General features: G+C 50.8%; 1 protein-coding gene across 1 annotated transcript in view; it reads left to right on the top strand.

Annotated features, from left to right (window-relative positions):
* Gabbr2 (gamma-aminobutyric acid type B receptor subunit 2) overlaps positions 1-14,884 on the top strand; it is a 336,248-nt gene that overhangs the window by 202,027 nt on the left and 119,337 nt on the right. Inside the window, exon 7 of the mRNA XM_021200029.2 lies at positions 5,615-5,851. Coding sequence (XP_021055688.1) covers positions 5,615-5,851 — 237 coding nt within the window. The remainder of the gene's footprint in view (positions 1-5,614; positions 5,852-14,884) is intronic.

Below are 14,884 nucleotides of genomic sequence, written 5' to 3'. Positions count from 1 at the left end.
TCTGAGATCTGGAATGTTCTGGTGCCCGTGGGTGAACTCTGAGATCTGGAATGTTCTGGTGCCCGTGGGTGAAGTCTGAGATCTGGAATGTTCTGGTGCCCGTGGGTGAAGTCTGAGATCTGGAATGTTCTGGTGCCCGTGGGTGAACTCTGAGATCTGGAATGTTCTGGTGCCTGTGGGTGAACTCTGAGATCTGGAATGTTCTGGTGCCCGTGGGTGCAGTCTGAGATCTGGAATGTTCTGGTGCCTGTGGGTGAACTCTGAGATCTGGAATGTTCTGGTGCCTGTGGGTGAACTCTGAGATCTGGAATGTTCTGGTGCCCGTGGGTGAACTCTGAGATCTGGAATGTTCTGGTGCCTGAAGTCTGAGATCTGGAATGTTCTGGTGCCCGTGGGTGAAGTCTGAGATCCGGAATGTTCTGGTGCCCGTGGGTGAACTCTGAGATCTGGAATGTTCTCTGCCAGGTGCTGGGTTTCACTCGTGTGTGCTCTCCCCACACACATCCCATTTTTTCTCTCGTTCCAGGACCCAGCATCCTCTTCTGCTCAGGGCCATTCTCCCTCTGCCTGAAGAACATTTCCTGGCCCTTCCTCAGCTACCATCAACCGCACACATTCTCCCCGCTCTCCTATGTGAAGCGTCCTTTGCCTCACCTTTAATTCTGAGCCCTTTCTTAGTATGGGGTAGCCTCATCTACCATATTCTTCCAGCCTTATGATGTCACTGTCTCCTGGCTTTCATTATTTCTGTTAAGCCAGCTGTCACACATTGGTCCTTTACCAGTGATGTGTCTCTTCTCCCTAGCTACTGTTAAGACATTGTTTGGACTTTGATCTTCAACTGGCTTTTTTTTTTTAATACTTTGATCAGGTTGATGTATGTGCACATGTGTGTGCATGTGTGCATGTATGAGTGAATGGGTGCATGTGTGTGTGTGTTCATGTGTGTGAGTGTATGTGTGTGTGTTTGTGTGAGAGAGTGCATGTGTGTATGTGTGCGCATGTGTGTGCGTGTTTGTGTGTGTGTGTGTGTGTGTTAGAGCATAAAAGAAGGTGTGTCCTGGTCCCTCCCCCATCTGTCCACAAGGCTGCATTCTCCCAGGAAGCAAGATTCATCATTAAAAAATATATAACAAAAGTAATTCAAGAAAGGAAGAAAGGAAAGAAAAAGAAGAGCTTCTTTGGCTCACAGTTTGGGGTTTAGTCCATCAGAGCAAGGATGTCATGGTAACAAGAGTTTAAGGCAGCTGTTCACACTGTATCTCTAGCCAGGCAGCAGAGAGAGATGAAGCTGGCACACGGCACGCTCCCTTCCGTCTCTTCGGTCCAAGCCCCCAGCCCATGCCATGGTGCTGCCCACTTCTCGCCTCAGTGAACCCAATTTAGAAACCCCTTATAAACATGGGTGAGCCTACATCCTGTCAAACAGATGATCCACAGGAGTCATGCCAGCATGGCTCTGCTGGAATCACAGATTCACAGCACTGGGCCACCTGTTAGCGCTGCAAGCCCTTGCAGGCTAGCCTGAGAGATTAGCCACTCTTATAACACATTTTCAGAAGGAAAGTATGTTCCAAGCCCTAAAAACTGCCTCCCAAGCTACACTGAACCCAGCCTGGGAGCGAGGGGAGCCATCTAGGTAAGGTTACTTCTCAGAAACTTCTAGCCCCTGGCGTAAATGTAACCTCTGGAAGAACGGTGCCCTGACTTCTTGTCAGCTTGCCAGTGGAGGCCTGGGCTCTGGCACTCACAAGAACTTGCCCTATGATGGCCCTGGCATCCCTAGGGAGCAGTGATGAAAGAATGTGACCCAGTAGGAAAGGCAAGGAGACCTATCCCCGGTCCTATCTCAAGCCTCTGCTCATAGAAACATGGTGGACGGCCAGGCCCTTCATCTCCATGGCTCTGATCCTGTGTCTCATCTCTTGGGGCAACAAAAGTAGAAAAGTAAGATAGGAAAAAAAATAGAGATTTCTAAGTGACTCATGTAAGAAGTAGACATAGGGCCTGGGTCGATCCCCAGGTCAAATCAAATAGGCTGTATGATCTCAGTCCTTTTATGGGACTTACACACAGGTGCACAGACACACATGCACGCAGGCACACACACACCTTACATTGGGAAAGTTAAACTACGCAGACAATGACATGCCCTTGAGGCCACCCCGAGCCTGCTCACCTCAGCTCTCCATCCCACTGTGCGGTAGCTACCGTCTCATTGCTGGGGACAAATGCCAGACTTAGGAAAGGGGTACCTGTCTTGTCTGATGATTTAAGGAGATATGATCCGCCATGTGAAAGGCTTTGCAACCAGAGTGGCTTACAGCTGTGGTGTTGGGAGCTCATGGTTCCCCTTGTCCACATCTTGGCTGCCAACCAGGAAACACAGAGAGACTTGGGTTTGAAGTGGGCAGAGCCATAAGCCACAAAGCCCACCTCCTAACCCTTCACTTCCTCCAGAAAGGCCCCACCTCCCACTGTTTCCACAGTCTCCCTGAACAGAACCACCAACTGGGGACCCAGTATTAAAGCATGTGAGTGAATGGGTGCCATTTTCAATCCAAACTGTAACAGCCCCTCACTTTTAGAGGATCCCAGACAGCTTGAAGTACACCCGAGGACATGACAAGAAATATCACCTGACTGGACCATGAGGTTGAATAAAGGACATTCTAGATGCGTGCTGCTGTGGCCTCGATGCGGGTCCCCAAAGGTCATAAGTTAAAGGTTTACTCCTCAGGAGGGTGCTGTTGGGAAATCACAGAACCTTTGGGAGTTGGAGCCTAGTGAGACATCATTGTCACTGGAGACAGGCCCTGGGAGAGAACTGTGGACATGGCTTCCTTCCTCTTTCTCCTTCTTCCCTGGACTATGTGGTTAGTGGTGTTGTTGACCACACACCCCTTACCTGTGAGCTGCCTCACCCCAGGACAAAATAATGAGGCCTGCCAATCACCAACCAAAACTTCTTTTTCTTAAGGTTTTTCTAGGGCTTATATACTATGTTACAGATGCAGAGAGCTGACCAACACAGACACCCCCACCCTCCAATGCCTTTGTGTGCATCTGAGAGCAGATGTAGGGAAGGAAATCCAAGAAGATAGAGGTCAAAGGGTCTCCTCATTCCTCTTACGCTTGCTAGTTCCAGGGCAGTCAGGGATGCACAGAGAAACCCTGCCTCAAGAAGCCAAAGCAGTTACCACAGAGCTACACGTCTAGGTAGCCTTACATACTTTAAAAATCTCCAAGAGCTAAATCAACCACCAGAAGCAGACAGTCTTAGTTTCTCTTCCAGTTACTGTGACAGAGCATCCTGACAAGACCAACTCCGAGGAGAAAGTTGATTTTGGCTCAGCTCCAGGTCACAGTCCATCATGGTCGGGAGTCACAGTAGCAGGAGCTGAAGCAGCTGCCTCGCCACATCCTCAGCCAGGAGAAGAGAGCAACGAGTACATGCTCAGCCCCACCGCCCCAAGTCCAGGATCCCAGCCCAGGGCGTGCTCTCACCCACAACTAAGATGGGTGCTCTTCTCACGCCCTCACAAGCCCACCCTCAGGCCCATTTGCCAGGTGGTTCACAGCGCATGGCCAATGCAAAAGCCCTGGGGTACCAGGAAACTCCATGTGATCTAGGCACCTGGAAGGGTGGAAAAAGAGAGGGTGCCCCCTTCCGGACAGCCCCCTAGGAAGAGTGGACTTGGCCAAGCAAGAAGGTGCCAGCACTCTGTAGCCATGTCTGGACAGACCAGGGCACACGGGAATGTCTTAAGAGTCATTGTGTGGGGTGTGGATGCAGGAGCTAGGCTGGCCCAAAGGCCTGGTGTGGAGGCAGCTCTGCTTGGATTTGGGGACAAATATAAAAGTAGTAGCTAGAGATGAGTGAGGCCAAGGGTAGCCTGGGCTTCCAGAAGAGCCTGAGACTAGAGGGAGAGCCATGGGCTCATTGCTGGGCATATCCCACTTGTACAGACAGAAATCCTGCAAGGGCCACATCTGGAGGCACCTGGTCTGGGCTCCTCCTGGGCACCTGTCTGGGTGGCTCTACCAAAACCCCTACTTTTTGGATGGTGGGCTCCATGCATGCAAAAGCCCCTGCCATAGAAAGGGCAGATCCACCTTCCCTGACTACTGACCAAGGACAGTTGTGTGAGCTTCCCATGAGCATTGATGACCCCACTGCCAGTGAGCAGCGACAGGATGGGCGCCCATCTGACTCCACGCACCACTCACACACTTGCAGCAACCACTGTACCCTCGGTTCCTCCGGCCGTACAGAGGGTGCATGTGACCCTCTCTCGGGGCCCTTCTGAGCATAAAATGACAAGGGATCCAGTTTCTGTGTGGTTTGACCCTCAGGGGGTTTCCCAGAAGGTTATGATAAAATTTGCCACCGAGGAGGTCAGAGGATTTGCAAAAAGTTCATGGAGAGGAGTCTGAGGTCATGGGTTCCCCGGGTGACGTCACATGGAAGGACAACCTCAGGCACCAGAGTCAAAAAAAGCAATGTCAGGAAATTGTGTCAGGAAGTTAATGTCACCAGTGGATTCTTTCGTAAAATTCAACAAGGAGTAGGGGACCATCTGTGGTTCAGTGTCAAGCTGTTCACAACCCCTGCTGTAGCTTTGAAGGGACAAGTACAGATTGTCTTTGCTTGGATCTTCCTCAGGGTCTGTGTTCCAAGATGGCCTTTCCACACGCCATCAGGGCTCAGAATCCACAGGACTATGAAGACAGAACTAGAGCCTTCTAAAATCTCAATCCGGCATAGCCAGCATGCATGTAGCCAAGGGTAGCTATGAACACAGCACAGAACAGAAGCCGTCATAAGCCTAAAACATTGAGGGGGCGTTGCTATGCTTTTTTGTAACTTGATCGCGTTGTTCTGGATTGTGAACTTAGTAGACGACGGCACCATATCAGAAGATAAAGTGTTAGACATATCTTCTAGCCCATGCTCTGAATTCCCTGCCCAAGTCCTAGGGCCATTTCCAGATCCTGGGACCTGTGGCCTTGCTTGGCTCCAGTCCTTAAGGGTGACCACCTCTGAGATGGTCCAGAGGTCCCTGAGGGTGAGGGCAAAGGACAGAGAGAACCCATGAGCTGCTGGCTGGAGGCAGAGGGAAGGGAAGGGACTGATGGGGCTGGACTGCCCAGCCAGGCTGGCTTTTCCCAGAAGAACCCCTAGTGCTGAATTCAAATCCAGCATTTCAAATCATTTGAAATGTATGATTATTCTGATGGGAAATAGAAAATCAACCATTGAATATTTTGTCAACTTGTATACAGCTTCAATTTCTAGGTTCAGTAAACGGGCCAGGAATTCTTCCAGACCCTGCAAACTTCAGGGGGAGATATGATTAGTGTATATTACACCCTCTGCTTCAACAGGCAGGGTTAGATCAGCCCTGTCACTCACCAACTCTGGGACCTGAGCAAGTCAGTGTCCACATCTGTAAAAGGGGAGACAGTAATGGCTGCCACGTTAGGAAATCATTGCAGAATGAAGAGACAGGATGGACTGTGAGCCCAGCATTGTGATGGGCACACAACAAACTCTGGAGAGTATCCATGTGCCTGCTGTAACTCCATGTCCCCCACCCCATTGCATTTCCAGACTCCACAGCAATATGAAAGAGAATACAACAGCAAGCGTTCGGGCGTGGGGCCCAGCAAGTTCCATGGGTACGCCTACGATGGCATCTGGGTCATCGCCAAGACCCTGCAGAGGGCCATGGAGACACTGCATGCCAGTAGCCGGCACCAGCGGATCCAGGACTTCAACTACACAGACCACACCCTGGGCAGAATCATCCTCAACGCCATGAACGAAACGAACTTCTTCGGGGTCACGGTCAGTCCCCAGCCTCCTGGGCTGTTTTCTCAGTGCCCTAGGGAGTCATACAAGGTCAAAAGAGGGACCGTTAGGCACTGCTGATGTGTGCTGGTGTGTGTTGATGTGTGCTTTTTTTCTCTCGGGTTTCCTGTGAGCCACAGGACTGTGGGAGGATTGGAAAGAAGGCTGGGGTAGGGTGGGCTCTTTTGCTGGGGAAACACTTCCATGACATACCAATAAGAAAGAAAAAGTACCAGCAAGGGTGAGTGCAGCCCACCACCCTGTGGGTAGGGTGGGCCAAATTCAGGTTCAAATCCTGCATCTTCACTTATGAGTGACCTTCTTTGAACTGCAGACTTTCCATTCACAAAATGAGACCAGTGCTTCTGTTTGAAAAGTAGTTGCGGAGATTAGTCATTGTGTTGGGCCTGCCTGGAGGTGCAAGCCTGTAATCCCAGCTACTTGGGACACTGAGGCAGAATGGTCTCAAGTTCAAGACCTGCCTGCCATACAGAGTAAATTCAAGACCAGCCTGACCAACTCAATGTGACTGTCTCAAAATAGAAAGTAAAAAGAGGGCTGGGGACATGGCTCTGGGATTGAATGCTTGCCCGACATTCCCAGAGCCCTTGGTCCAATCTCTAGCACAAGACAATAAGAGGTGTTCATGTGGCTTCTAACGTTGATTGGGGAGATTTCCTGGTCTGAGCTTGAAGTTTCTCACTTGGCAAATGCAGATGGTAATACATACCTTACATGAACATTGGAAAGTTAGCACCCAGAATACTCAATAGCTCCCCGACATTCACTGCGGGCTTGGCCCTGCACATTGTATAGCTCCTACCCAGTTGTGTCTATCTAGGGCTGAAACCCAGCAAATGCCAGCTCTTGGTACTGTTCCTATTGGTCCTGTTGCATCTTTATGCCCCATGAGAGGAACAGTGCTGTTCCTATACCTGTTGAAGATGAGCAGCCTAGAACTCGGAGCTTTGAAGTAGAAAGCTAACCCAAGGAAGAGCTGGGACTTAAATGTTGGTCTCTGTCACCATGACCATGGAACCTGCCTCCTGGGCATGAGTGTAGGGGTATCTCGTGGTTCTCTGCCTGCCTCTGGTCTTCCTAGCAAGCATAGGAGCTTTGGCTGAAGCAGGGATGGGTGGATGTGTCATCCCTGTTCTGTCTAACTGGGTACCCATTAGAGATCAGTCCATGATGGGATAGCACGAGAGAGGGGTGACATTTTCAGGTGCTGGTGGTGCAGCTGGCAGGTCTTGCAGGAGCTGCAAGTGTGTGCAGTGGTGCGGCTCTAGGAGTGAGACCTGAGCAGAGCTGACATGGAAGGGTTAAGAGCATTTGGCCCAGCTTACGAGGATGTCCTTGACCTCTGTGGAGGATGGAAGTTGAGTAAGAGGGAAGGTGGGATTGGTTAGGGGAGAATACCATCACCTGAGACAGGACATTGGGGAGGCAGATGGTAGGCCCGGGAAGGTAAGTTGGGACTCAAGTCTAGAGTTGACAAGGACTCTCATGGGGCAGTCATTCAGACTGTGGTGAGTGTCACCCGAAAGCTAGTCAGACTCACTGAATGGGGCTCTAAACTCGGGGCCCTTACAATCCTCCAGATAGTTCTAAGCAGGCCGTAGCTCAGTAGCCACCTCCCTGCCCAGGGGGCTCTCAGTTTGCAGAAGGGAAGTTGGTTTCCAACATCCCTAGGCTGAAGGATCTAAATGCAGACATCCCCTCCCACATTCAGACGTGAAGGCGCTGTACTGACCAAGTACGTTTTCACTGAATCTAGCCTCAGACTCAGGTTTAAAGGGATCCCTTTACCCTCAGAACCCCTTATAAAATCACATTCAGAGCCCACAATACAAAGCTTACTAAAACCCAGGTATGGTGGCACATGCCCATAATCCCAGCACTTAGTAGGCGGTGGTAGGAGGACTGTGAACCTGAGGCCAGCCCAGGCTACATAGAGCCTGAAACACATTGAAAGAAAGAGGCTCCTCAGACTAGGGGCAAGACCCCATTGGTACAGAGCTGACCTGGCATGAGCAAATTTCTAGGTTCGATCCTTGGTGTCACAAATACCGCACTTGGTGGTACAGGCCTAAAACCGCAGCACTCGGGAGGCGGAGGCAGAGGGACCAGAAGTTCAAGGTCATTTGTGGCTACATAGCAAGTTCAGGGCTAGCCTGGGGTATGAGCTTCTGGGTTATCAGAGGAACCTCTCCCCACACACAGCCTCTCCTCCCAGTTAGGACACCCCACGTGCTCCCCTCCCTGTGCACATTCTCTGCTCACCCTGAGAGGCAGGGTGAGCAGGGCTGCTTTACCCACCCTCTGCTTTGCTTCCTGTTGGTAGAATGAGTTCATGACACCCAACGCAGCCTGGCTCATGGATCGCTGCGGAAGTCCAGAAGCCTTTTGCTGCATCTCTAAGCCCAGAAGCCAGCCTTGCGCCTGGCGCCTGGCGCCTGGCGCCTGGCACGGCCCCGCCAGAGCTCATTTATAACCCTGTGAAGCACACCCTGCCATCTAAGGCAAATAATCACCACTTGATGAGCAATTAGCTAAGACGGCTAAAGTGCTTTCCAGGGCTCGAAGGTGAATTTCTTACTAATGGGAAATTCCTTGACACCTGCACCAGTCCGAGTCCTAATTCAGCCAATGGCAGACCTGCACGCACTCTTGTAAGCGCTCAGAGCCAACACCCTAATGTTACCAGTGACACTGATCTGGAGGGAGATATGGCTCCCTCATGGCCCCCAGCACCAAGACTTGGCAGAGCCCCGGTGGCAGGCAGATCCACCACACCTCCTTCAACTCCACCTCCTGTCCCGGCTGCCCTTGCGAGTCCCCTTCAGTCGAGAAAGACTGCAATGTGAATCCAATTGGCTCTCCGTTCTATCTTCTGCTTCCCCCTTTGTTGGGTATTACGATGCACCTGGCTCTGGGTTGCAGACAGGTCTCATTAAAATTATCTTTGGATTGCTGAAAATACAATATCCTTTGACACGGTACAAAGTGCCTTTGTGGCCCAGGGAGGTCGCAGAAGGCCAAGTTCAGCAATCAGCGAGGAGTTAGGAAGACATAAACAAGTGGGAAGGGCTTGGAGTGCTTTGCTGAAGCAGCTTCATCGTTGCTCTTACCATCTCCATTGCTCAGGCAGACACGGCATTCAGGGTCACCCTCATTTGGCATGTTTACTATACAGAAAATCGTTTAAATGCATTAAATTAATTATATCGGTGACTCAATTCCAATTGATTCAGTGTGTGCAGTCGGCTGGGAACTGGGCCTGGGTGCCTAGCTGGCATGTTGGTGAAGAAATATCTTCTCTGAAGTGCAGAGTGAAGATCTAGCTTAGCCTGGGACCCAGCTCCGCTTCATCTGGGGACCAGAGCTTCTATAGCTCTGCTGTATGCCAGTGACCCAGGCTGTATATCTCTCCATTCTGGGGACACAGGATGATGCTCAGGCCTGTAAGGACCCCACACTCCGGAGTCCCAGGATTCTTCCTCACCTAGTACCTTCCTCTGCCAAGCACATATGGGGCGCGGACCCCAGGCTGGGCACCTGCTTAGGTCTGAGACACTCAGATGCTACGCAATCATTTTTCTTAAAGTAGGGGGATTTTGGAGCATGGCTTCTGTTCAAACTTGAGGCTTTTCCAGGAGCCATGCTAAAATTCATGATCTGAGCAAGGACAACACCAGAACATGCTACTGTGGGTGGAGAGGGTGAGGCAAGAGGCCCCAACCCCACAGAGAGAGCTACAGGCAGTTAGGGAAGGCTGGCAATGGAAGAAATAGTTCTCCCCAGGGAAGAGCACACCAACTGGTTATGGAGGTGGCTTGAATGAGAACAACCTCCATAGGCTCACATTTGAATGTTTCATTCCCAGTTAGTAGAACTGTTTGGGAAGGACTAGAGGGTGTGGCCTTGTTGGGGAAGGTGTGTCACTGGAGTGGGATTTGAGATTTAAAAAGCTCAGGAGACTTCTCAGTTCTCTCTCTCTCTCTCTCTCTCTCTCTCTCTCTCACTTATGGATCAAATGTAAGCTCTCAGCTACTGTTCCAGTGCCATGCCTGCCTGCCTGCTGCCATGTTCTCACCATGATGGCCATGGACTTAAACCCTCAGGAACCATGACCTCCAAATTAAATGCTTTCTTTTATACGTTTCCTTGGTGTTTTGTCATAGCAATAGAAAAGTTACTAAGAGTTACCCAATACCAAATGGATGTGGCATGGGAAGGGCCTGTGGGTCCTGGGAGGGCAGGAGCCCTGTAGAGCCTAGTGGTTGGCTGCTGTGTAGGCCAGACTTGGCCACGGTGCTAGATTTGGAACCTGGGCTAGAACTGGAGTGGTAGGGTTAGGAGGGTGCATAGAGGGGAGGATATGGCTGACTGACAGGCTAGATCCTGGAGAGGATGCACTCCTGCTGGCCGGATCCTTCTGGGTGGAGACAGATTGGACATGGTACGAGAGCGTCTGGGGCAGGGAGGCCAGCACAGCCCTGAATATATATAGCAGGTTATATATAACCCGATAAGTCTGTATAATGTTATTTTTATGTACATATTTTTATGTTATATAGATATAATTATATATATATATGTATATATAATTATATATGTCTCATCAATTAAAGAAAAACAAAAGAGGCTATGAAAAAAATTTCAAGTGCCAAGCAATGCTATGCCCAGAGCACCTCCTTCGCCGGTCTCTCAGTAAGGGCCCATGTCTTAGTCACTGTTCTATTTCTGTGAAGAGACACCATGACCATGGCAACAATTATAAAAGCAAGCATTTAATTGAGGGCTTGGTTACAGTTTCAGAGAGTCAGTCCATTATCATCATAGCGGGGAGCATGGCGGCATGCAGGCAGACGTGCAGGCAGACGTGGCCCTGGAGCTGAGAGCTTCGTATCTTCATCCGCGGGCAGAGAGAAATAGCCTGAGCTAGTCATAGGCTTCTGAAACCTCAAAGCCCGCCCCCAGCGACACACTTCCTCCAACAAGGCCACGCCTCCTCACCTTTCTAATCCTTTCAAACAGTTCCACTCCCTGGTGACTAAACATTCAAATATACAAGTCTATGGGGGCCACTCTCATTCACCCACGTTTCACCCACAGGCCCTGTCTTAGTTAGGGTTACTACCACTGTGATGGGAAGGATCCTCCCGGTTAATCTCTGTGTGGGTGTCGGTGGACACATGTGCTTGCACAAATGCCTGTGTAGGAGCATGCACAAGGGTGCGTGGAGACCAGAGGCAATGGCACTGTCTGAGGTGCTGTTACTTAGGATCTCTCTACATCAGGCTAGACCCAAGGATCCACCTGTTCTCAGATCCTTGTCCAAGGATCCCCAGTGCTGGCGGTGTAAGTGTGTGCCACTATACCCCGCTTTTACGTGTGTGCTGGTCATTAAATGTAGGCCCTCTACTTACAAGGCAAGGGCCTTACCATTTGAGCCTTCACCCTGCCCTCTTCTCTGACCACTCCTTAAAGCTCATCTTGCGTCACATGTGGTGCCTATGTCACGCTGGATGCATAGGTCCACTCCTTACTCCCTACGGCATGTGATACACATAATGTCTCCGTGTCATCTCAGCTGTGGAGACGGAGTCTGGGTGGGGCAATCTGGCATCCGAGTGCATCTGGTTTTAGGGGTGATTAAGGGACGCCTGTGAGGACCTTGGAAAGAGTGTGTGGTTCCTGCTAAGCTGTTTCCTGTGACTGACACTCTCTGTGGGTGGACTCCATGCAGAGGTCCATCTCTCTGAATGCAGGGGTTTGTGCCTGTGAAGCACTCCACTAACTGAGCTACATCCCCAGCCTCTAGAATGTATGTTTTAAAAGAGTGAAAACCTCAGCACTCGGGAGGCAGAGGCAGGCGGATTTCTGAGTTCGAGGCCAGCCTGGTGTACAGAGTGAGTTCCAGGTCAGCCAGGGCTACACAGAGAAACCCTGTCTCAAAACAAAAAAAAAAAAAAAAAGAGTAAAAACATGAGGTCGGAGCAATGGCTCAGCAGCCAAGAGGAGCTAATGCTTTCCCAGAGAATCTGAGTTTGGTTCCTAGCAACCATGTTGGATGGTTTACAACAGTCTGTCACTCCAGCGCCTAAGGATCTGATGCCCTCTGCTGGCCACCATGAGAATTCACAGCACACACACCCTTCATCCTTCGCCAGCTTCTCTGAACCAGCGAGGGCAGGGCATCAGGCCGACTCTGTCCAAGTTTATCTCACAGAGAGGGAAAGGGCTCTACAAGAGGACTCACAGAGCGCATGACCTGGCTGCTTTTGTTCCTGGCCAGGAGGGATCATGGGCCAGCAGGTCCATTAAAGCTTTGGTGTTAGGGTTTTGTGAGACGTATCTCTGCTAAGACTTGAAAACCAGTCACTGCTGCCCACCCGCTCCCAACAACATTTTACTGAAAAAGAAAAGTTCATAAAGCAAGTCGGGTTGGAGCCCCAAGTGGCCCAAGTAGAGTAGTCAGCCCGCGAGAAAGAGTATAATATAAGTAGGCTCAGACTACCTGTTACCCCACACCACTGTGGTTCAGGACGGCTGTCTGTCAACCTGAGGTTAGGAGTTGACTCTCTATCCAGAAATCCTTCACACACACACGCACTCTCAATGCACACATGTTCAGACATACACACAAGTCCACACATCCACCCATGTGATGCACACAGGTACACAGGCATAGACATATGTACACGCATACATATGTGCCTGTGAGACATATGCACACAGATGTGCCTGTGTACACACAACTGACCACCATCTCTGAGAACTGGCCCCTCTCTCCTACCTGTGTGACCCTGTAGGTGACTGGTTTCATTTTCCTACACAGCTCCTACATGTCCGTGTCCTGTGTTTGATGCCCTCCTTTAGCCCAGAGGCAGGGCTTAGTTTCTGTTTTAACACATTTGAGACTTTATGGTTTGGGGGCCATCATCCAATCAGCCCCACTTGCTGGGCTATGTGATGCAGCCCAGTTCTCGGGCATCTGCTCCAGACCTTGTCTGAAGCTCTGGGACCCGGCTCGTTCCCATGCCACTCACTGTGTCCCATCCTAGGGCCCCTCTCCAAAGCCTCCTTGGCTAACATTGGGAGCAACAAAACTTCCTTCCAGAATCCCTTCTCCTTCCCACTGATCGCCAGCATCCTGCAACACTTGGCAAGAGAACAGAGTCTCTCTCCATCCACACTGTCGAACCAGCCGCCTCTAACACAAGAAACGAGCTGCTGCGTAGAACAGCCCCGACAGACTGACACAGAAACTGCAGTCATGAAGTCAGACAGAGGAGACCGCAGTGTACCTGGTGGGGCTAGGTGACCTGGGAAGATATTCACTGTCTGGGCCTCAGTTTTCCCATCTGAAAAATGGGAATTACTTGGTAACATTCGCATGATCAGTGCCCACCGACAGCCCTCACACTGCAGTTTTTGTTATGGATGCTGCGTTCTGAGGGGGCTTGAGTCGGTAGCAAGTCACGGTATATCTATGAGGGGCTGTGCGCTTCACACACATAATTGCCCTCCTCTCAATGGTGGGCCAGTCTATTAATCCTTGTTAAGGTTATAGTGGTCAGAGCCAAATAAAGTCTACCTGTGGGCAAACATGATTTGGGGCTCTCTGCCACTCACTCTCACTCACAGGATCTGAGTTGCTGAGGGGGAAGGTGTCTGTCTGTCACCAACCTGCTTCCTGCCTGACTCTGTGCCATCCACCTCTGGCTGCCCTTAGAATCATCTCTTAGCATTAAGCACGAGACGAATGCACAGGTGCTGTTGGCACACCACCCAGGTCTCCGGGGATCACTTTGAAGGGTCTGACTGGGTTAGCCCATCCCCCGGATGCCACAGGTGCTTGGCTAATAGCTCCTACCTGGGAGCCTCGGGGCTCCTCTACTGGGGACTGACTGACTTGGTGTAAGACGGGGCCACCCTCACACCACTTCTGATCTGGCCTCCTCCTGAGAGCATGTCACTTACACATGTATCTGGGAGCCAATCTAAGACTGCCAGGTGTTTCTATGGGAAAACCAAGTATTCCCAAGAAAGATGTTTTATCGTAACCTAATTGCTATCTTGGGTGTTGGCTTCCCCTACTTGAGGAGGGAACTGAGTAAAGCTTACCCCCTACTCAGTCTGCATATGTTACTGGTGTCCCTCCGTAGTATCCTCCTCTGATGAGTCGGCATCTCTGGTACCTCTGGGGTACTGAGGCAGTGGGATGATTCCAGCCACGCAGCCCACGGTACTGTACACCTAGGGTGAAGTCGGCCACCAGCGCTCCCTCCAGTCACTTTGCTAATTGAGAAATCTAACAGCACTTCTCATCCCATGACTTCCGGGCCTCTGTACATAAAAAGCCATTGTCAACCCAGGCACTAATCGGGACTGACAGGAGATAGGTCATCAGGCTTTGGAGTTGACTGGCAATCACAGATTCATCAAGAGCAATTCCCAAATTCTTACTGTGACACAGCCTCGGGAATTGACCCAAGTCCTGAGGCCGAGACCTTCCCCCGCCTCTCAGGCTCCCATGGGTGTCTTTCTGGGGCTCAGATCCCAGGCCTGATCTGGAGGGGGTATGGTCCTCTGGCCTTGCAAATTCATACCATGCAGAATATTTCCCAGGCAGTAATTGCTAGCAATAAACAACTGTACTAAATATCGAGCTTTCTGAGCTGCCTTCACACTCCCGCTCATGCAGTCTCACAGAGGAAGACTAAGCAACTGTATAACAACTGATTCCCACTGTGGCTGGGCAGCACCCATCCTGGATACATCACAAATAGATGAGGGGCTGGAATCAGACCCAGCATGGGGCGGCTCATCCCAGGAGACTGGCAAACTGTGCTGCTGACATCCTGGGTCCCACCATGCAGTCACCTTCCTAGATAGGACTTTCCCGTGCCTTATATGCAGCTGCTGTTCCTCCCCATCTACTCACTGTCCTCCCCATCTACTCACTGTCCTCCCCATCTACTCACTGTCCTCCCCATCTACTCACTGTCCTCCCCATCTACT

Source organism: Mus pahari, chromosome 6, assembly GCF_900095145.1.
Source record: "Mus pahari chromosome 6, PAHARI_EIJ_v1.1, whole genome shotgun sequence".
NCBI classification, from domain to species: domain Eukaryota; kingdom Metazoa; phylum Chordata; class Mammalia; order Rodentia; family Muridae; genus Mus; species Mus pahari.
Note: the sequence above shows the minus strand (reverse complement) of the source record. Positions and strands in the feature narration are given on the sequence as shown.